Source organism: Plectropomus leopardus, chromosome 23, assembly GCF_026936395.1.
Source record: "Plectropomus leopardus strain MGB_pleo_1.0 chromosome 23, ASM2693639v1, whole genome shotgun sequence".
Classification (NCBI taxonomy): domain Eukaryota; kingdom Metazoa; phylum Chordata; class Actinopteri; order Perciformes; family Serranidae; genus Plectropomus; species Plectropomus leopardus.
Genome location: NC_142198.1, coordinates 23,389,486 through 23,412,397, shown reverse-complemented (window position 1 = coordinate 23,412,397; position 22,912 = coordinate 23,389,486). Strand labels below are relative to the sequence as shown.

The following is a 22,912-nucleotide window of genomic DNA, read 5'->3' as shown; positions in this document are numbered from 1 at the left end:
AAAGTCAGTCAGCAGAGACACACATTTGCATGAGGCACACAGGAAATCTGTTTTCATGGTCTAATTTGACTGGACAGTAGCTACTAGAGTTGACCAAAGTGCTTTCAGGAACATTACCTGCGTTTGCATAAGTCTTTGCTGCCCCCCTGGTCGTCGGCTTGAAACTGTGTCAGAAAGAATCGAGACTTTCACTTTTTAACCATCATTATCTGAAAAATGATCAGATTGCCAAAAACTTGTCAAGTATCAAACATGAAATTCACCACAATCAAACAAATGTTATTCTTTGACACACTTTTATTGAATCACAGAAATTAACGCAGTCAGAGCACAACAACTACAGTTTCAGTCATTCCTGACATTGACTTTGCTCTGGATATGAAACAGTTTTGTGCTCTCGTTATCGACCTCTAAAACCACAATATCGCTATAAAATTAGATATAGTTCTTAACCCCTCTCCTGTGGCTTTAAAGACCTTTAGAGCAAATTTAAGAAAATACTCAGGAAGATGTTGAATGAGGACCGATATTCTTCTAAATCAATTCTAAAATGTGTGTTTACATGCAGATGATACCATCCCACCATTAAAACCTCAAAGTCTTGCTGACACCTACAAATGCATAGTACTTTGACTTGACGGTAGACAGTAATTTGTCACACATTTTCAACACTTAACCACAAAAGAATTAGTTCTGTTTGAATATTTCAGTATCAGATTTTATCTACGATTTTAACCATGGTATTTTTCTTCTAACTCTGTACTGCAACATACGTTTTTATGCAGACGACACCATTTCTTATATCTATGGTTCCACTCCAAACTAGCACATAGTATTTTCTAGTAATTCAGTAATTCTTGACACATCTGCAACATTTAACCAAAAAAAAAAAAATGTTATTTTGAAATATTTGAATATCAGATTTTGTAATGACGTTAATCCTCTAACTCAGTGTTGCAACATCTATTTCTATGCAGATGACACAATTACAATTAAATACATATTCATGCTTCCACTCCAAACTAATACGTGGTATTTTCTTCATCTACCTGTGGCTGCCACTGTTATCACTAAAAATTTAAAAGTTACCCATATGACTCTTGCTGACTTACACAAATATTTGACAGCTGGCTGATTCATATTTATAATTTCAAATCCAAAGCATTTACAGGAATATTATTGATATATATCTAGACTGCTTTTATTTAAGATTTTGCTACTGTAATCCTATGCTCATCCTGATTCAGTGTTTTGTTTACTACATGTTAATTTTCCCGCCCGCTGTAGAAACAGCAGAGGTAACACGAAACTACTGGGCAGATCAAGCCACAACGAAGACTCGTACACCAAACAGTTGTCACAGTTGATTAGCACTGCTGAACTGCATATTGCATTGCTAATCAGATTCCCCCCAAACCTGAACAACAGCACCCCCATTATGGCCATGATGGTGTGGAAAGCTCTCCGCTTTGATTGGTCAACACGCTCCCTGTTCCCACCCACTTTCCCCGGTCCTGGACGCTTGAGAGCGCAGAGCACCAAAATACTCGAAAAAGAGACAACACTTAAGATGAAAACCAGGAGGCAGAAATATAAGATCACGTTACTCTCATAAGTGGTGAAATAAGCTGAAACCATATATGCAAGGCTCAGTAACCAAACACATGTAATGCTGATGTCTCTGATCCTGACTCCGCCTGCCTGTCTCAGCCTCAGGTAGGTGACGGGGTGAACAACAGCCAGGTAGCGCTCCACACAGGTCAGGAGGTGAAACAGAGCCTTTCCGCACGAGCTCATACTCGAGATGTTGAGCCCAACAAGAAAAATATTTGGCAGGTTGATGTAGCCGCCACAAAGGAAGAAGAAGAACCCCAAGAATTCATTCAGCTGCATGATGATGGCGTGGTACGTTATGACATCGGAGTGACTTGGAGCCGTTGACGCTGAGCGCTGGTTCTTCCATTGTTGGTAACCAAGGTAGAGGACGAACATGACGACGGGCAAGAGGAAGATGTAGGTGATGGAGAAAGCAGAAAGGATGTAGATGCTGATTGTGGAACCAAAGCATATAAAGAGAGTATAATGTGAGGAGTTGAAGGAGAGGTCAGGAAGAGGAGGGGGGATATCAGCAAAGAAAGAAGAGTTGACTGTCATGTTTATATCCATGGAGGCCTAAGGAGGAGAAGAAGAAGCAGGAGGCGTGCGGTTGAAGAGAGACTGATTATTAAAATCCAATGAAATTAAATGGTTTAAGGTTACTCAGTCATAATCAAAACATTTAATTTGATCAAAAATTTAACTAAGAAAAAAACCCTTGAAGATATTGTTTAATGAGGCCAATTTTCTTATAAATCAGCTCTGAAATATTCATTTATATGCAGATGATATGATTTTATATATCCGTGGTCTGATCCTGAACTACGCTTTTACTCCACTTCAGTGTGCCCCAAATGAAATTCAGATATTTTTTCTTACTTTTACACTAAAATCCAATGAAATCACATTTCAAAAAAAAATTGGCAGTAAAGCTCTTAACCAGTGGCTCCGTTACTTTGTCAAAAGACCGTTCTTCAGAACAAATGTAAGAAAAACATAAAAAGATATTGTTGAATAAGGCCAAATATTCTTCAGAATCACTTCTGAAATATTTATTTATAGGCAGATAATACAATTTTATATATCTGGACTGATTATGAACTCGGCTTTTAATCATCTTTAGATAGATAGCCCCAGATAACTTTTAGATATTTGTGGCAACATACGGCGACATGGAATGAGAACATGTTTTTGTATGTTTACATGCACACTAGTATTTTTCGCTTTAGAGGTGGGATATGTGATTATCATTCAGGTTTAATAGCATTATTTCGGCATGTATATAGAACATTTTGAATATGTCTCAGCTGCGATTTTACTACGGCATCCTTCCTGTTTATAGTCAGCTCTGTGAATTTTTATGAATACGTAGTACAAATAACTCACTAACTGCTGAAAGGCCAGGCAGAGATGCATGCCTAAAATTAAAAAGCCCTTTCTTTTTGAAAGGAGAATGATAAGTAGCTTGAACCATTCCACTTTTTCATATTTTGACCTGATTAACAGCGTATTAGGGCTTGTTAATCAGAGTTTGCACCGATGAATGTGAACAGGAGTATCAGTTAGAATATACTTTTTCATTAGCCATGTTAACAGTCTTTTTCAGAACAAGGTCAAGAACTGGACCATTTTATGCATGTCAGCATACTCAGTAATGAATGTTCACAAAACAAAATGTGATCAACCACACTATCCACATTTATGTCTCCAGTGATTAAATTAATTCACATCCAAAGATTTAATAACAAGGCTTTTGTCAACAAGAATCATTTCATGGTAGATCTTTAAGAAAATAGAAAAAAACAATGTAAGTAAAGTCTTTCAAAGCTCACATTTGAATAAATGATTATTCAAGAACAAAAAATAAGTACTTATCTAAATAATATCAATTACTTAATTGATTTTAAGTAATTGAAATTACTTAATGTCAATTTAGAATCTCAGACATATGAGATATAAAAAAGGCTTGGCATGCATTTTAGAACATAATAGTACAATTGTATTATTACTCTGCAATCCACAAGTTATCAATATCATTTCACAAAACTCACCGTGGGACTAACTAAATATTCAACCGCTCATTTAAAATATACCCACCTCAACAGAGTTTCTTTCTAACCGTCCTTCTGCTGCGTCTCCAAAATCTCCAACTGCTCTTCACTGGGACTCCGGACTCAGGTGTGTGAAGGAAATATGAGAGCAGGACTGCGTGTGACTTTGCATTTCATATGTAATGATACTTTTCACAGTAGGTTACAACAGGCAAATTCTTGTTCGCATCGTTGTTCCACTGGGAGGTCCACTTGCAGGCGCAGCAGCAGCACTATTTGAATAATATGCCAGTAATATTTAAACAAAGGGAATAGATTATGATTTTTTTTATAATACAACATGCATCATACATAAAACATGCATCATAGTAGTTTGGCATTATATGCACACAAGTTTTCAACCTTTTTAAACTTTACTAAAAACTAAAATGATTTCACAAAGTCTTCGGAAAAGAATCAGACACCTGAATTTACAATGTAGTAATCATTTACTGTAGTTCATTTATGAATCAGTCCATTAAGATAATCACGTGACAAATGTTAGAAATGTTTGGATAACCAAGCTCTATTTTGCTGTTTTGTGCACTCCAGTATGTTTTGTATACTTAAAGTAGAAAAACAATCCCCACTGTAGATCACTATATTGCCATTGTGAATTAGAAAATGGTTTGGTCACCAGGCAGTCTATCTTGGGGCCAGATTTGGTCTGTGGGCCGTAAATTGAGTACCATTCCTCTAACATGTGAACCTACCCAGACCCCAATTCTGTGTTTTGTTTACGACATGTTAATTTTCCTGCCCGGTGTAGAAACAGCAGAGGTAACACCAAACCACTCGGCACATCGCACCACAATGCAGACGAAAACACATAACAGTAGTTACACTGGAACAGCACTTCTGAATAGCATATTGCATTGCCAATCAGATTCGCCCCAAACCTGAACAACAGCACCCCCATAATGGCCATGATGGTGTGGAAAGCTCTCTGCTTCGATTGGTTAACACGCTCCCTGTTCCCACCCACTTGCCCCGGTCCTGGACGCTTCAGAGTGCAGAGCACCCAAATGCTTGAAAAAGAGACAACAATAAACATGAACACAAGAACACAGAAATACATGATCATGTAGGAGTCATAGGTGACTAAAAAAGCTAAAGTCATATATCCAAGGCTCAGTAGCCAAACACATGTAATGCTGATGTCTCTGATCCTGACTCCGCCTGCCTGTCTCAGCCTCAGGTAGGTGACGGGGTGAACAACAGCCAGGTAGCGCTCCACACAGGTCAGGAGGTGAAACAGAGCCTTTCCGCACGAGCTCATAGACAAGATGTTGATCCCAACAAGAAAAATCTCCAGCCGATGGATGTAGCCACCACAAAAGAAGAAGAAGAACCCCAAGAATTCATTCAGCTGCATGATGATGGCGTGGTACGTTATCACATCGGAGTGACTTGGAGCCGTTGACGCTGAGCGCTGGTTCTTCCATTGTTGGTAACCAAGGTAGAGGACGAACATGAGGACGGGCAAGAGGAAGATGTAGGTGATGGAGAAAGCAGAAAGGATGTAGATGCTGATTTTATAACTGAAGCATATTAAGAGACGATGACGGGAGGAGTTGGTGGTAACGGTAATATCAGCACAAGAAGAAGAGTTGACTGTCGTGTTTATATCCATGGAGGCCTGAAAAGGAAATAAAGTAGCAAAACGTGGGGTCGAAGAGAAACCGATGAAATTATGTTAAAATCCAATGAAATGAAATGGTTAAAAGGTTACTCAGTCATAATCAAAATATTCAATTTAAACAGAAATTTAAATTAGGAAGAAAAAAAACGGGAGATATTGTTGAATGAGGCCCAATATTCTTCTGACTCAGTTCTGAAATATTCGTTTCTATGCAGATGATAAAGATTTTATATATCTGTGGTCTGATTCTGCACTAGACTCGAAGAGAAATGAAGAGAGAGAATGTTAAAATCAAATGGAGACACACAAAATAAACAATGTCACTAGCACAAGTTCACTCACTTTTCAAAAGAGTCGATTCTGTTTGATCAGAAATTAAAAAAATTCTGCATTATAAAGATTTAAGAGAAGACTTTTCCCCATGAATATAGCTCAAAGAGGCATTGTCCCAGTGTAAATGCAGCCATGGAAAATGGTTCGACGGTCAGAAATATGTCAGACACCGCCATGATAGGTGCAGATATGCCCCCTTTTCAGCAAGTTGCTATTGGACCTTTTTCCAGTTGACCTATTTTGTCACAAACCAAACAAGTTAGCAAGCAGTGAATGGTTTCGGCGCTGTACATTTACTTTAAGCCTTACTTGGTACCTTTCGTCTTCTTTTATGTTCCTCCGATTTCTTTTTACAAGTTTATGCCATGTGACTTAAGGCCACCTTGGCAACTATGGAGCATGCGCCTAGGCCAGTTCAAGTTCGACTGAGGTGTATACATGAAAGAGTAAAGCGACCTAGGTGTGTCAGTCCGAATTTGAGAAATTCGATTTCAGCTGCGCTAACATTTTTACATGTATTTTAAAAGTCCAGTTTTAGTTAGACCAACACCATAATTAGACTTTTTCTAACATCAGTAATGTAAGTTCACAAACAAATCTGATCACATTATACCCTTTTATGTCTGCTATGATTAAACTAATCATAGCAGACGTTGGTGTATAACAAGCTAACGAGCTATAACACCTAACTAACGTTGGTGTATAACAAGTTCAGAATCTAAAACATACAATATTTTAAGACATTTAATATGCATTTTAATGTTTAAGAACAGAACAGTAAAATAACTTTGCAGTGTTAACAATCATATAAATTAATTCAACTCTTCCTGGACAAATGTTATCAAAGAATATCATTTTCTGAAAAATCAACTTTAGATTGACTTTTTAAAAAAGTCAGTTGACTTAATTTAAATAACATCAAGAACGGACACACTGTAAAGGAATTTTACCAAAAATAATTAGTTAAATATACCTAACAATACATACGCAATTAGTAAATCTAAATCTCTAAATATTTAATGAATCTGTTTGTTTTTAAAGATAACCTACCGCAGCAGTGTCGTTCTGATCATCCTTCTCCTGCGTCTCCAAACTCTCTGACTGCTGTTCATCTGAATTTGTATCAAATATATTTTCATATGTATATGTGATCAAGGTGAGTGAGAAAGGTGAGAGCTGGACTGAGTGTTACTTTGCAATTCATATTTAATGACGCCTTTTGCGGTAAATTGCAACAGGCAAATGTATTTTTCACCTTGTTGTGTCACTGGGAGCTCAGATAGCAGGGTCAGCTGCAGCACTATTTGAATATGATGCCAATTATCTCTGCATCAGTTTTTCACCTGTGCTGCATGATGAAGTTTTTGGGATCTGTATAGAAGTTACACAACAAAAACACAATCAAATACAATTGAAAGTATTGACATTTATTCCTTTATTAAAAGTAAAAAAAAAGTTACACATCATTATGCTACAAAATAGGTGAATATAAGAAACATTATACTTAACAATATACTTAACAGATGCACACATAAAATTTAAAACAAATTTTTAGTTTTTTATGTTAAATGTTGCTAGTCCTAATGGTGCAAAATAAACAACTGTTACCATCTGTATTAGAGTGCTGCAGGGGTCTCTTCTTGATAAGTTATTCTTTACATTATATATGAATTACATTATTCTTCCAAATTTGTGCCGTAGCATATGTTATTATGCAGATGACACCATTGTTATGTCTATATTTCCACTCCAAGCTAGTACTGTCTACGTTAGCCCCAGGCTCTCACTATCTTACCAATAAAACTTTACCCTTTTGAGTCTTGCTGACTTATACACATACAGCAGACTTCCATTTGCGATTCAGATTCGACATTTAACCCCAACATTTAAAACAACTATTAGATTAATGTTGAAATATTTTAAATATGGAATGATGCTCTCACATGCAATCCTACCGTCACATTGATTCAGTGTTTTATTTACAACATGTTAATTTTCCTGCCCGCTGCAGATACAGCAGAGGTAACACAAAACTGCTGGGCAAACTGAACCATATTGAGGACATCAAATACAAACACCCATCACTTCCCAAGGAGGGTTTGTAAATTATAGAGATAATCAGGCTTCCCCCAAAGTCTAACAATAGCACTCCCATTATAATGATAATAGTGTGGAAAGCCCTCTGCCTTGATTGGTCAACCCGCTGCCTGTTTCCACCCACTTCCCCCGGCCCTGGACGCTTGAGAATGCACAGAACTGCAATGCTGCTAAAAGAAATGACAATCAAGTAAACGGCTGTACTGCAATAATACAAGATGGAAACAAATTCAATTCTGGCCGTAAAAGATACAGCAAGACATCCATAGCTGAGTATCCAAACACATCCGGCACTGATGTTCCTGATCCTGATCCCATTCGTCTTTCTCAGTCCTCGATAGATGATGGGATGAACAACAGCCAGGTAGCGCTCCACACAAGTCAGGAGTTGAAACAGAGCCTGTCCCAGGAAGGCGACGGTCGAAGTGTACACCCCAACATAAAACATCTCTGTGAGATTGGTGAGGCCACCGCAGAATAAGTAGATGAGCCCCAAGAATTCATTCAGGTGCATGATGGTGGAGTGATAAGTGAAGAGGTCAGTGTGACTTGTTGCAGCCGCTGAAGTGGAGCGCTGTTTCCTCCATTGTTGGTACCCGAGGTAGAGGACGAGGATGAAGACGGGGAGGGTTGTTATGTAGGCGACGACAAGAGCGGAGAAGATGTAGATGTCCGTCTTGGACCTGAAACATGTGTTGGTGAAAGGATGGAGGGAGGAATTGAAAGAGAGGTCAGGAGGAAGAGGAGGGATATCAGCAAAGGACGAAGAGTTGACTGACATGTTTATGACCTTGAAGATGTGGAGAAGAGGCAAGAAAAGGGGATGGTGAAAAGAGATGACGAAAGACACATGCTAAAATCAATGTAAGGCAGTAGTATATCCTTTAGTCCTTTAAGTCCTTTAGTTGACAAGAAAAATTTCATGATAGACTTTGAAAGGGAATCAAAAAACAATAAATTTAGAAAGTTTTTCAAAAGCTCAAATTTTAATTAATGATTTCTCAAGTAATACTTGTTCAGAGTCTAAAGCATACGATATTTTAAGAGAATTAATATGCATTTTAATGTTTAAAAACAAATATTATTGAAGAATATCAATTTCTGAAAAATCTGTGACACTGAGTGTTTGATCAATTCAGTTGTCCTAATTTAAATAATATCAATTAAAGAAATAACACCTTGAAAAGGAAGTTTACCAAAAAAGAATTAGTTTGCAAAATATACTCAACAATGAATACACAGTGACTAAATCCTAATAGGACCGAATAAATGATCTCAATAAAAGGTTACACACATATCATCAAAAGAGTACATTCAGTTTCACGGATGCAATATATAAGAAAATATTAAAATGACTAAAAACTAAAACTCTTTCAGAAAATGTTTACGTGACCTTTGGGGCACTAATGTAAGTCGACTGCCTTGTTGAACTGACAAGGAATCAAATAAGATTTATCATCCAGATTGGTTTTTAGCTATTATTTCTTTCTTAGGTCTATCCTTACTCTTGGGTCTTTATTGAGTCTTTGCAGCAGACCATATCTTCTATGGCAGCAAAAATGTTTGCTTTGTTATGTTTTTAAAAGTATGAGTACTCTGCACACTTTAGATGCTGGATTAACAAGTTAATTCAATGTAGATTTCAAGCAGTGATCATAAAGCAATTTAGAAAGTTCTTCAAAGAATTCAGTATTTAAATGAATGATTTTCCAACACAAATTCAATAAAATATAAAAACTGATACAATAACTGAATATTCATTTCACTGTGACAATATTAAAGCACAGGTGTGTAATATCTCTAACAGATTACTGGTAGTATAAATGAATGAGTTCATAAAACATCCTGTGTAATACACATTGATAACTAAATCTGAAAAATAACTCTAAATAACTGAATATTTAACTAATCTGTTTATTTTTTTAGATAACTTACCTCAGCAGTGTCTTTCTGATCGTCCTTCCTCTATGACTCCAAACTCTCAGACTGCTGTTCACAATCCAGACATATCTCAATACGTTTCTGTGAGTAAGGCGTGTGAAGAACAGGAGGGAGCAGGACTGTGTCTTTTTGCAAGTCATATTTAATGGTAATTTTACGGTAAATTACAACAGGCAAATTAATTTTTCCCATCATTGTGAACCTTGGAGGTCAGCTCACAGGACGGCAGCACTATTTGAATATCATTACGATTATCTCTGCACCAGTGTGTCATTTCTGATGCCTAGAAATTGTACAAAGAAAACACAATCAAACACAGTTAAAGTTATTTTAAACTATGTGATGTTATACTTACATTAATAAACTACACTATAGCATAAATGTTATGCTACAACTTAACTGATTTGTGCGAACAACTTTATATTCTTAGACTTTTTAAAGCTCCTAAACACTAAAATGAACTTCCAAAATGTCAATAAATGTTAAGAAATAGAGTCATAAACAATTTACATTTGAGCTGACATTGTATCAGTTGTGAACAGTGGATCATTAAACCAGTCCATAATGATGGACATCTGGCATGATTCAAATGACTCCTAAACAAAGAGGTGTACATTCAAATCCAGTGCATTGAGTCCTGTCTGTGTGTGCATGACTCCAGCTTTAGGTCATACTTCCCAACAGATTTATTTACAGAAATATTTTGGTGTCCTACACAATCATAATCTTTGACATTACTTTGCAAACCGTTAGCCTCAGTTTTATATTTATTGGTATCAAACATCTCATTAGTTCAGGCTTTAACATGTGCCATAGCTTCAGAGATGTCGTTGCCCCCAAATTAGTTGAATTTGTGGAGTACTTAATAATACTAGTAGTGCTTAATTTTGCTCTTTTGCCATGAGTAATGGAGTGCCACAATGGACACTTTTGGTCTGTAACTGTTAACAGTATTTAAAAATTGGATTATTCTTCCAAATCATTGTTAAAACATCAATCTTTATGCAGATAACACCATTTTATATTTTTATGGTTCCACTCCACTTACTTTGGTTTAATACCCAGTACGTGTGAAAATAAACACATTTTCCCAAGTCTGTGTTAATGACTCAATATTAGCGAACTGACATGCTAAATGTTGCTTTTAATAATATTTCTGAATATTAGCCCTGTTACCATCAGTAACAGAGTTTCAAAACTGTGTTAAACTTTAGTTTTGCGGGTATTGAATGTATGGTAGTATACTGTCATGTGTAATACTATCCTCATCCTGATTCAGTGTTCTGTGCAGGACTGTATGTTTTTGCATGTCACATTTAATGGTACTCTTTCCGGTAAATTACAACATGCAAATACATTTTTCTCACCATTATGTAACTAGGAGGTCGTATTACAGGGACAGAAGCAGCACTATTTCAATTTTACGCCAAATAATCTTTTAATCAATAATTTTAATCTGTCTTTTATGATCTGTTTAGAGATTCTACAGTGTTAACACAATCAAACGCACAAATGTAATTATTATGACTCTTATTTCTTAATTTAAATAGTGATGTATGTACACTAAAAGATATATTATATTACAACCTTGCTGAGTCGTACATAAAAGTTGACATGCAGCAAGGGCTGAGACTGGAATCGAACCCGCGGCCGCTGCAGCCAACTGGTGCCCCAGAGTTCATAACTTTAAATACATTAAACCTTCCAAAAGCAATAAAAGAATCTCAAAATGTAAAAAGTCTACGGGAAACAGTCATCAACAGTTTATTTAACATTGGCGCCAACATGGCAGTAATTGTTAACAATGGTTCATTTAATCAGCCCATTCTAGTTAAACAGGGTTGGAACTGCAAAATGGACATTTTTTGACCCTGCGTAGAAACAGCAGAGGTAAGACCAGACTGCCGGGCAGATCGCACCAGATCCCAGCCATCAGCACCAGACACCTCTCACTGTGGCTCAGCAGTGATGAGCTGCTCAAAACAAGGCAAACAAGGGACCCCACAAACCACAACCACAGCACTCCCATTATGCCCAGGATAGTGTGGAAAGCCCTCCTCTTTGATTGGTCGACCCGCTCCCTCTCCCCACCCCCTTCCTGTGGCCCTGGACGAATCAGAACACGGAGAACAGAAAGACAGCAGAAAGAGACGACAATGAAGGAGAATGTCATGAGGCAGAAAAATGCCATGAGGGGGAGATAAGGGAAGTAAAAAACAGACAGGACAAAACATCCCAAGCTCAGCAGCCAAACGCACCCAATGCTGATGTTCCTGATCCTGACCCCACCTGCCTTTTTCAGCCCCAGGTAGGTGATGGGGTGAACAACGGCCAGGTATCGGTCCACACAGGTCAGCACATTAAATAATGTCTCTCCACATAAGGTGAAGTTAGAACAACAGAAACCCACCAGCCCCACGTAGAGCAGGTTAGAGTAGAAGGCGAATAAATACAACGGAGATCCAAAAACCCCTATCAGATTTACGGCAGCCGAGTGGAAGGTGAAGGCGTTAAAGTGGTTTGTTGTTGCAGAGGAGCGCCGCCGCCGCTGTTGGTGACCCAGGTAGAGGACGAGAATGGAGAGAGGGAAGAAGAGGATGGATTTGCCCACGATGAAGGCAATGATGGAGATGGTTGCCTTGGAGTGAAGACAAGCGTAGAGTTCAGGATTGAGGGAGGAGTTGAAGGAGGACGAGTTGACTGACATATCTGTGGTGATGGAAGCTTGAAGACGATGAGAAAACTGAGGAGAAAAGCCGAAAACTTATACAGTATGTGCAACTGAAATAATGTAAGCCTGGGGCCATTTTTCAAGGATTCAAGGATTTTTCTAGGGTTTTTGGACATTTCTAGGATTACTAGATTTTGAGACATTTTTAGGATTTTCTGGCATTTTCTCAGTTTCTCAAACATTTCTGAAATTGTAGGACATTTCTAGGATCTTTGTAAATTTTTCTGATCCCTCGGACGGACTTTAGGAAGTGTCGTGGATTTCGGGCATTTCTAGGAATTTCTGACATTTCTTGGATTTTTGAATGTTTCTCCAATTTTAGGATTTAAGGATGTTTCTTGGGTTTTATGGATGTTTCTAGGATTTTAGGACATTTCTCTGAATTTCAACCATTTGATGCATTGACAAAATAAACATTTCTGCAAAGGTATCATGCTATTTAATTTTGGTGAGTAACACTTAAAGAGACAAAACTCTGTTTACAAAAAGACTCGGAGGTTATCGTGCTATCATAAAAAAAACTTCACCTGTAAAGCTCACCATGAAGAGCAATTGGGACTGCAGCAGAAATCATTTTTTATAATACTTTAAAAAAATAGCCTGATTTTTGGCCTCACTGATGCCGCAACAGGCCAACAACAGCATACTTTGAATACACTGACCAGTGTGACGAATTAATGGGTATTAGTAGTATTTGGTGATTAAAAAGCTCCATAAAACTGGTGATAATTCTCTTTCATTTCACTATTATCACATATAACAGAGTAAGTATTTTAGGGAATGCACCCAACTCATGAAAGTAAGTAAAAGGACTGGCAACTCGATCATCTACAATGGAATAAGAATTTCATATCAGATAATAAATGCGAAGTAAAGTTTTTCACTGTCAGCTTTTGATTATGGGATTTTTTGCCTTTTACAGTTACTGGAAAGAGAAGACAAGTGGTCATTTAGCAATTATATTTTAAAAACAAATTAATTTCAGAATTTAAAAACATCAAAAACATTCACCTCAGTTTCCGATCGTCCGTCGCCTGCGTCTGCAAACTCACTGACTGCTGGTAAAGAATCCAAACGAGTGTTAAGTGTGTTTGTGTGTGTGAAGAACAGGTGAGAGCAGGACTGTGTTTTGCATGTTGCACATATGCAGATTTTACACTTTATACGCTGAATTGAAAAAAGGCAAATCTCCGGTTCTGTCGCCCCACCGGTAGGTCACGGTGCAGGGTTCACTGTGAAACAGCAGCACGGTGATCCAGTGCCTTGCTCAATTATACAGCATCTGGGTGGATTCTTATTGAGCTGTAACTGATGATCTGAGATGCCCTGCTGCAGTGCTCTTGAGCAAAGTCAGCCCCGGTTGTGTATAAACTGACCCTGTGCTACTGGAAGAATCACGCTACTAAGCAAATTTGCCTGCTGTGATCAATCGCCCAGATTCACATCGGATGCGTAGGTTGTTTTGGACCACGGTCCTGCTGACGTTTGTCACTCTGACTGCACAGATATTTGGACCAGATTCCACTGAACGGCAGTCGCTGACTTCAGAGACGCAAGAGAAGGACCATCAGAGGCAGAAAACTGCAGACAAGACAGGTGTGATTTCAGTACTTTTTTATAAGTTTGTAAAATAACAATGAAAAACCTGTTTAAAAATATTTTTACGTGTGTAATGGATTTATTCTTTAATTAAACCAGTGTGTGAGAAAAGTATCTTTCAGTTCACTAAATATTCAGGATATCGCCATGTCATGTTGTTGCATTCATCTGGCATTATGTTAGTAATAATTAATAATTCAGACCAGCAACTGTGTCAAAGTTAGACAGGCAGGGAAAGTTAGGGAGATAAAGCAGTGCTCTGGGGGGTGGCTGTTGAGGGTTTGAATGCATCTTTTGAAGATCTGAAGGGGTCAAACTACTTTATAGTGTGAGGTTTTCTTAAGCAAATTTGCACATCTTATATTGACGCTTTCATTTGTCCTCTTTCTTCGTCTTATTGTCCATCCAGTGATCCAGAGACAAACAGACATGTCCGTCAACTCCTCCGTCATTTGATTGCTATAAGTCAAGCTTTTTCGTCTTTTTATCCGTCTTCGGCGCCTACATCCTCCTCCTCCCTCTCTTCCTCTTCGTCCTTTACGTGGGATACCAACAACGAGGAAACAGCACGACAGTTCGGTGTTAACGAGCCACTCGGATGTCTTCACCTTTGACATAGTTTCCCTGGAGATGATCAGCGTTGTCTGGTCGAGCGTCTACTGTTGTGTACTGTGGGGATGAGCATGTTCAGCATGATCCTGTCTGGTCAGGCACTATTTCACCTCCTGACCTGTGTGGAGCGCTACCTGGCTGTCGTCCACCCCGTCACCTACCTGGGGCTGAGACAGGCGGGCGGGGTCTCAGGATCAGAAACAGCAGTATCGGCTGCGTTTGGCTGATTTGCTTTGCGACAGCGGGTCTGTCGAGGTTGGGGGACTTAAGCGTCATCTCACAGGTCTTTTTATTGTTTCTTTCATCTGTCGTCGTCTGTTTCTGCAGCTTTTACATTCTCTGCGTTCTGATTCGTCCACGGCCAGGGGTAGAGGGCGGGAGCAGGGAACAGGTTGATCAATCAAAGCAGAGAGCTTTCTACACCATCGTGGCCATAATGGGAGCGCTGATGTTGAAGTTCTTGAGCACCCTGATTTGCACTGGGATCTACATTTCTCCAGTTCTTAGCAGCTGTAATAAGTACTTAATGCTGTGGTCTGTCAGCTGGTTGTCGTTGCCCAGCAGTCTGGCGTTACCGCTGCTGTTTCTGCACAGAGCGGGAAAACCTCCAGGCTGTTGATTTTTTCTTTGACTGCCCCAGAGATGATGTTTATCTTTAGGCTGATGTGGAAGTGAATTTTGAAAAATCCTGAAAAAAAAGTCAGAATATCCCCCAAATTTTCACCCTTGATTGAGGCACTAAAAGAAATTGTTGGTAATGTATGTTTCTGTAAACCCTAAATATGTTACATTTGTACAGTTCATACGTATCATGGTAATGTTTTTAAAGTGATATGAGCTTATTTGTAATCGACAGGTGGAGACGGCACCTGCCAAGCTGCAGAGCACTGTTATGTTTAGAGGAGAACCGCCCTACTGAACATGGAAAAGTCTCTGCGTTTAAAAAAATTCCACGTTTATATGATATTATGATAACAACTGTACACTATAATGTTCACACGACTAAATTGTAGATGGTCTGCACTTATATGGCGCTTTTCTAGTCTTTTTGACCGCTAAAAGCACGTTCACACCACATGTTCACCCATTCATACACACTTTCACACACTGGTGGCCATGGCTACCCTACAAGGTGCCACCTGCTCCTCAGTAACCTTCATGTGCACTCACGCTGTGATGACGCACTATTGGGAGCACTTGGGGTTCGTTATCTCAGCCAAGGAAACTTTGACATGTTGCCTGGATTTGAACCGCTGACTTTCCATTTAGAGGACCCAATCTACCTCTGAGCCACAGCCACCCCAAAACCACAACCAAAAACGCTGTAGTGTGCATGTCAGGCTAGTAGTCGGCGGTGCACATCGCTGTTCTCACAGGATCCGCTCATTGCCAGTTTACATGGCGACAGAAGGGGTGGCGTTTTAAAGAGATTACACTCTGCAAGTTGCAAAGTTTGCATTTTCAGGCCCCAAAAACGCAGTTTCACGCCACAACAAAAGCTTAGAGACCAACAAGCCAAAAAAATAAAGTGTATTTGTGATTCAGTAAGTCATTGCTGTTTCCTGCAGATTTTTAAGGCACAAAGGTTGCACAAAGAGCAACAGTCTTTTATGAAGGCATGTCTGCGTCTCCTGCGGGGTAGTTGTACGAAAAGTTGTTTTGGCGGTGAGATATGAGCTGTAGTCATGTGATTTGAGATGCCCTGCTGCAGTGCTCTTCAGCCAAACACAGATTTAGGACCTGCGGTGTTAAAACTGACCCTGCACTTGTGGAACAATGATGCCATTTAAAAAATTTGCCTGCTGTGATTATTTACCTCACAGACTCCATAGGTTGTTTTGCAATATGCAAAAAAAGTCCTCTCGTTTATCAAACTGTCACGTTATGCAGCGCACACATGCACATATCTGGACCAGGTTACACCAAAAGGCAGCCACTGATTTCAGAGACGCAAGAGAAGGACGCTCGCAAACAGAAACCTGCTGACAAGGTAGGTGTGATTTAATTACTTTCTCATTAATCTAATCAATTTGGATTTGTTAAATGACCTGCTTGCAAAACATTTTTACTCTCAAGTATCTGTGAGAGACCTCTTCTTTAAATGAGAGGTATCTTTCAGTTTGATAGGTGATTATAAATTACAAAATTATTATTGTAATTTAAATAATTTTACATTATTCCACTGTGGAATGGAAGAAAACACAACGGCCACTTAATCTGCTTAAACATGTCAGCACTTAAACATGCTCGTTAGTCTGCGTAGATTCTTTTCTTATGTAAGAACAAATCCCAAAACAGAAAACATTGGTGAGCGTCAGAATCCTTTAAAAAGTGCGTAAGTGGGTTTTAAGAAGAGATTTCTGCTTAGGAAGGGTTAGTGAAAAAGGCCCAGTGAGTCTTTTAAACGGTTAAATAAAGGATATATATAAGTTGAGCGAATTCACATATTTTCCTGTACCTTGTACGGACGCTGTTATACTTTTCTATCTCTGTTGTCTCTGTCTGTCCATGCAGTGATCATTGCAAATGGACATCAATTCATCCTCAAACTCTTCCTTCAATCCTTTTGATTGCTTCGAGGGCACTATCGCCTTCACTTCAGTCTTCGCCGCCTACATCCTCCTCCTCCCTCTCTTCATCTCCGTCCTTTACGTCGGCTACCAACGATGGAGGAAACACCGCGACAGTTGTTCAGCAGCGACGACGAGCCACTCGGACATCTTCACCTTTCACATGATTTCCCTGGAGCTGATCAGTTTTTTGGGTTCTTCCTTCTACTGTTACGGCATCTTTATGCATCAGTTATTTATAGTGAATGTGGGGCTCAGCATCTTTGGCATCATTTCGCCTGGACAGACTCTGTTTCACCTCCTGACCTGTGTGGAGCGCTACCTGGCTGTCGTTCACCCCGTCACCTACCTGCGGCTGAGACAGGCGGGCGGGGTCAGGATCAGAAACATCAGTATCAGCTGCGTTTGGCTGATTTGCTTGGCGTCAGCGGGTCTGTCGAAGTTGGGGGACTTTAGCGTCATCTCACAGGTCTTTCTGTTGGTCTTCTCACCTATCGTCGTCTGTTTCTGCAGCCTTTTCATTCTCTGCGTTCTGATTCGTCCACGGCCGGGGGAAGAAGGCGCATACAGGGAGCGGGTCGACCAATCAAAGCAGAGGGCGCTCTACACCATCATGGCCATAACGGGAGCGCTGATGTTGAAATTCTTGAGCACCCTGATTTTGACTGCAGTATACATGTCGTCAGTGCTTCGTGATTGTGATAATTACTTACTGTTCTGGTCTGTCAGCTGGATGTCGTTGCCCAGCAGTCTGGTGTTACCGCTGCTGTTTCTGCACAGAGCGGGAAAACTGAAAGGCTGTTGATTTTCTCACAGAGTGCCCCAGAGATTAAGTTTTTCCGTAGACCTAATGTTAGGCTCTAGACAGACCACACCACGGTTGCACAACTTAATAATGCCACCACAACGAGGCTGAAAAGCCGAGTTCGGCACACTGCGATGACGTTCTGTGGCAGCCCGTTCTCACTCTGAACTCATCTAATACTTCTGCTCTGTCGGTGCATGTTGCATGTGAATGCATCCGCTGCATTCGTCCAGCCGTGCTCCAGATGGACATGGGAGGTTTTTAATGCCACACTCTTGTGCCGAAAGCACTGACAGAGTGGACGTATTTAACGAGTTCGGAGTGAGAACGGGCTGCATCCTTGGGACATTATCAAGTACACTCAGCAGTTCGATGAAAAATGGGTGCATTCAGATCAAACGAACATTTTTCACACTTGGTTGAGGTGCAGCCTTGTCACCAGAAGAAAATGTGGACGATGTACATTTTTGCAAACCCTAAATATGTTACAATTGTACATTTCATGTTAACGTTTCTGAATTGAATTAGTATGAGCTGATTTTGAATTTTGGAGGGTAGGAGACCTGCCAAGCTGCAGATCGTTGTTCAAGACCAAAAGGGAAAAAAAAAAAAAGGTGATTTCAGCCAGTCATTGCTATGTTTCCAGCGGCTTTTTAGCAGGAGTCTTTTAGGAAGGTGTGGCTGCATGCTTTTGTATTTGTATTTTTGTTTTTTAGGATAGTGGCACTTTAGGTGGCTGTTGGGGTGAGATATGTTGCTGTAAATTTGTAATTTGAGATGCTCTGCTGCAGTGCTCTTGAGCAAAACACCAGAGGTGCAAAAACTGACCGTGCCCTTGTGGAAAAACACCATTCAGAAAATTTGCCTGCTGTGATTTCTCACCTGGAGTCACACAAAATCCACTGTTTGTTTTGGAATATGCAAAAAAGTCCACAGTCCTGCTGCCGTTTTACATTCTGACACTTTATACAACGCAAACACAAATGCACACATACATGAACCAGATACACCAGACGGCAGTCACTGGTTTCAGAGACGCAAGAGAAGAACGACCGGAGACAGAAAACTGCTGACGAGGTAGAGGTGATTTAACACCTTTTTCATTAAGTTTATCAATTTAAATTTGTAAATTTGGAATGACACACCTGCTATACCTTAAACAGGCCCTGTAACCTCACGGTTGACATTTTTTATTTTTATTCTGCATTTTATTTATTTTGCAGCAGTAAAAGTTGTTACATTATCAGAAATTATCAGAAAGACTGGTTTCACTCTAAATATTTGAAAGGCTTTTTAAATTTATAAAGGCTTCTTTACATTGATGCCGTCAGTCTTTGTTTTTCCTCTTTTTTCTAGATGTCGGTCATTTCCGGCATCAACTCCTCCTTCAGTCTTCATCTTGATTGCTATGAGACGAACATATTGTTATTTACGTCCCTGTTCGCCGTCTACATCCTCCTCCTCCCTCTCTTCATCTCCGTCCTTTATGTCGGCTACCAACGATGGAGGAAACACCGCGACAGTTGTTCAGCAGCGACGACGAGCCACTCGGACATCTTCACCTTTCACATGGTTTCCCTGGAGCTGTTCAGTTTTTTGGGTTCTTGCATCTACTGTTACGGCATCTTTACGCATCAGTTAGCTGTAATTAACATGGGGCTGAGCATTTTCAGCATGATCTGGCCTGGAGACACTGTGTTTCACCTCCTGACCTGTGTGGAGCGCTACCTGGCGGTTGTTCACCCCGTCACCTACCTGCGGCTGAGACAGGCGGGCGGGGTCAGGATCAGAAACATCAGTATCGGGTGTGGTTGGCTGATTTGCTTTCTACTAACTTGTCTGCACGTCTACACTCAATTTGGCATCATCTCACAGACCTTGTTCCTGGTCTCCTCCTCGATTGTCTTAGTTTACTGCAGCCTTCATATTCTCTGCGTTCTGGTTCGTCCACGGCCGGGGGAAGAGGGCGGGAACAGGGAGCGGGTCGGCCAATTGAAGCAGAGGGCGTCCTACACCATCATGGCCATAATGGGAGCGCTGTTGTTGAAGTTCTTGAGCTGCCTGATTTTCACGATAAGATACATGTCGGTGGTGCTTCAGACGTGCGATTTTCGCTTAATGCTGTGGACTATGGGCTGGTTTTCTGTGCCCAGCAGTCTGGTGTTACCGCTGCTGTTTCTGCACAGAGCGGGAAAACTACCAGGCTGTACGTACGACGCTGCATCAGCCTGAGAATGGGCTTAAAGAGCATACATGAGAGAATTTAAATTAAAAGTATATTTGTCTTTTAGTAGAAGAGAGTCCATTCTTGCATCCAACTTTACCTTCTACAGAGTTGCAAAGTGTGAGGAATATCCAGGGCTCTGTAGTTAACACCTTTAAGTGCATTTCTATTCAGTTTTTATGCACAAGGAGACTGGAACTGTCAAAAAATCAAAAAAGTAAAGTTTTTACGCTTGTTTCAGGTGCAGCCTTAAACAAGCGTAAAAACATTTCTGCATTTCTGCAAACCCACAAGATGTTACATTCGTATGTCTGAAGTGATGCACTACATCCATTGACCTTTTCATCAGAAGGTGGAGGGCGAGGCAGATGTTGTGATACCTGTATATATATATATATATATATATATAGATATAGATATATATATATATATATTTAAATTTTATTTTTTTTCTTCTAAGATAGTGCCACAAAAAGCGTTAGGTTTTGCACAAATCTGTAATGGAAACACACCTACTGGTGCATTATCAGAAAGACTGGTGCAGACTGTTTTATGCTTCTTGTGTCCATTTTTTTGTATTTTATTTGTCTTTTAACCAGAAAACTCAACTTCAAAATTCATTTTCAGTTGTTGACAGCTTTTAAACACCACTTGAGGCCTGAGAAAACACACAGGTGCTCTGGGTCACATTACACTATCTGATTTGAATAAGCAGCAGTAATAACTTCATAGCTCATTTGAATCCTGTCAAGCATCCACGTTACTGGAGTGATTAAATGAAGCGGTGAATGTCAACAGTAGAGTGGCTTCACGTACTGAAACGACAGCACTGTGGCTAAAAAAATAAATAATCAAAGTAAAATTTGATTGGATTTTTTTGCAGAATTGTATTTGTGTGTTCTGTGTCTGTATTTCTGCTCCGGCCTTCTCTTTCTCATATTCTGTTGAATAAACTGAAAAAAAAGCAAAATGGTGTCATTTTTGTTGTTGTTGTCTTTGAAGAATTAAATAATCTGCCAGTTTTGAAGGTTTTCATTGAATTTAACCCCTGTAATGTTCAGCTTTAAGCACTAATGTTCCTGGATCAAATTAACTCATTTTATGTCTAACCATCTGAAAATAGAATTTATTTTTGTCAATAAACATTATATTTAGCTCAATTAACATCAATTTTATGAATAATTAGTGTAATTAAGTTCTTCACCTCTTCCAGATCATGGTTTCACTTAATACTACTACAATGCTTTGACTACTTTATGCTAATACTTTTTCTTAGTATTTTTGAAATGGGGCATGCTGGTTAATTCAAACAACTAATACCTTCTGTTAGTGTCAAACTAACCTTTAAATTCAGATTTAAATCTTATAACTAAAAATGTTTAAAAAAAAAATTACAACCTCCACAAATGATTACAAATATTTTTCCTATATTTTTAAACTTTAACTGACAAGACTGAAAAGTACAGCAACAGAAATGAGGCAAAGTTAGAGGTATGAAAATGTATACATTTAAAAAAAAAAATGCCACCAGGTGCTTCTCAGGACATTTGCCTACTCTGATTTACAGTCGAGCGTCGTCATATTTTTGTTTTGAAACATGCAAAACAGCTTCTGCTTCCATCTGTCACTCTGACACATGAACATTATGCATAAATCACACCCAGACACGTATATGTATGATTTTATTTTGACAAGTAACCACTGCAGTCAGTGAATCTGGAGACACGAAAAGGACAATCTCAAACGTGAGTTTTCATTGATAACTTGATGATTTTTAGGGAATTTTGGCTAAAATGGCTCTTTGCAGGGACATCAGTTGTCTACTACTTTGGTCAAGACTGAAATATTTTGAAAGATATTTGATAAATTGCCATCAACTGTGAACTAACATTCATGTTCCCCAGAGGCTAAGTCCTTGGTGATTTTGTGACTTTTCCTGCCGTGCCACCTAAAGGTTGTGCTTTTTGTTTTGATTTTAGTGAAGCGTCTCATCATCCTCTGGATGAACTGTCACCAGCTTTGGTGCAGACATTGTTGTTGCCATCAGTATGACTTTAAGTTTTTAAAGAGTTAGTTTCTCGAGTCTGCATTGTCTAAATAAGCTCCTAATGTTCTAGAAAATCCTAGAAAAAACTTCTTAAAATGCAAGAAATGTTCTGAAATCCAAGAGATGTCCTGATTTTGTAGACTTTTCTTGAAATCCAAGAAATCTTTTAAGTATTTCAGTATATTTTAAGTCCTTAAGTCCTAAAATTAGGAAAATTCTTCGACATTATGTCTGCAGCTTTGGTCCAAATAGAAATATCTCCAAAAATTTGTAATTGATTGCTATGAAATATTGTACTTACATTCATGGTCCCCAGAGGACAATTCCTACCAACTTTGGCGACCCTTATACAGTTTCTGCTGTTTCACCACAGGGCTGACATTTTCATTTTTAAGTGAAATGCACAAGTTCTTCTCAAAGGTCGACCATTCGAGCAAAACTCAGGTGTTTTTGTCATCCATGATCCAGCTCATGATCTCGTGTTACTTGTGTTGTTTGTGTTACTTTTAATTTTTCAGAGATTGTTTAACAGCACGGCTCCTTTTCTCCGTCGTCAGGTTTCCATTTACATATATATCATTCGGCTCCTTTTCCACGTCCAACTACTCCCTCGACTCAGTAATCT

General features: G+C 39.3%; 6 protein-coding genes and 1 pseudogene across 6 annotated transcripts; 3 read left to right on the top strand and 4 right to left on the bottom strand.

The window, feature by feature from the left end:
* Nucleotides 1–716: 716 nt before the first annotated feature.
* On the bottom strand, nt 717–2,169 carry LOC148185798 (uncharacterized). The gene has a single exon (XM_088073506.1). The coding sequence runs from the start codon at nt 2,164–2,166 to the stop codon at nt 1,234–1,236; it is 933 nt and encodes a 310-aa protein (XP_087929632.1). The 5' UTR covers nt 2,167–2,169; the 3' UTR covers nt 717–1,233.
* Nucleotides 2,170–4,392: 2,223 nt separating this feature from the next.
* Nucleotides 4,393–5,319, bottom strand: LOC148185797 (uncharacterized). The gene has a single exon (XM_088074046.1). It carries the CDS (start codon nt 5,317–5,319, stop codon nt 4,396–4,398), a length of 924 nt encoding a protein of 307 aa, XP_087930172.1. The 3' UTR covers nt 4,393–4,395.
* Nucleotides 5,320–5,351: 32 nt separating this feature from the next.
* On the bottom strand, nt 5,352–8,539 carry LOC148185796 (uncharacterized). The gene has a single exon (XM_088074045.1). The coding sequence runs from the start codon at nt 8,537–8,539 to the stop codon at nt 7,637–7,639; it is 903 nt and encodes a 300-aa protein (XP_087930171.1). The 3' UTR covers nt 5,352–7,636.
* Nucleotides 8,448–14,523, bottom strand: LOC148185795 (uncharacterized). The gene has a single exon (XM_088073515.1). It carries the CDS (start codon nt 12,404–12,406, stop codon nt 11,531–11,533), a length of 876 nt encoding a protein of 291 aa, XP_087929641.1. The 5' UTR covers nt 12,407–14,523; the 3' UTR covers nt 8,448–11,530.
* LOC148185794 (uncharacterized) lies at nt 13,879–15,260 on the top strand (annotated as a pseudogene).
* Nucleotides 15,261–17,165: 1,905 nt separating this feature from the next.
* LOC148185793 (uncharacterized) lies at nt 17,166–18,041 on the top strand. The gene has a single exon (XM_088073525.1). It carries the CDS (start codon nt 17,168–17,170, stop codon nt 18,014–18,016), a length of 849 nt encoding a protein of 282 aa, XP_087929651.1. The 5' UTR covers nt 17,166–17,167; the 3' UTR covers nt 18,017–18,041.
* A 7-nt stretch (nt 18,042–18,048) lies between these two features.
* LOC148185792 (uncharacterized) lies at nt 18,049–20,552 on the top strand. The gene has a single exon (XM_088073516.1). The coding sequence runs from the start codon at nt 19,373–19,375 to the stop codon at nt 20,246–20,248; it is 876 nt and encodes a 291-aa protein (XP_087929642.1). The 5' UTR covers nt 18,049–19,372; the 3' UTR covers nt 20,249–20,552.
* Nucleotides 20,553–22,912: the final 2,360 nt, after the last annotated feature.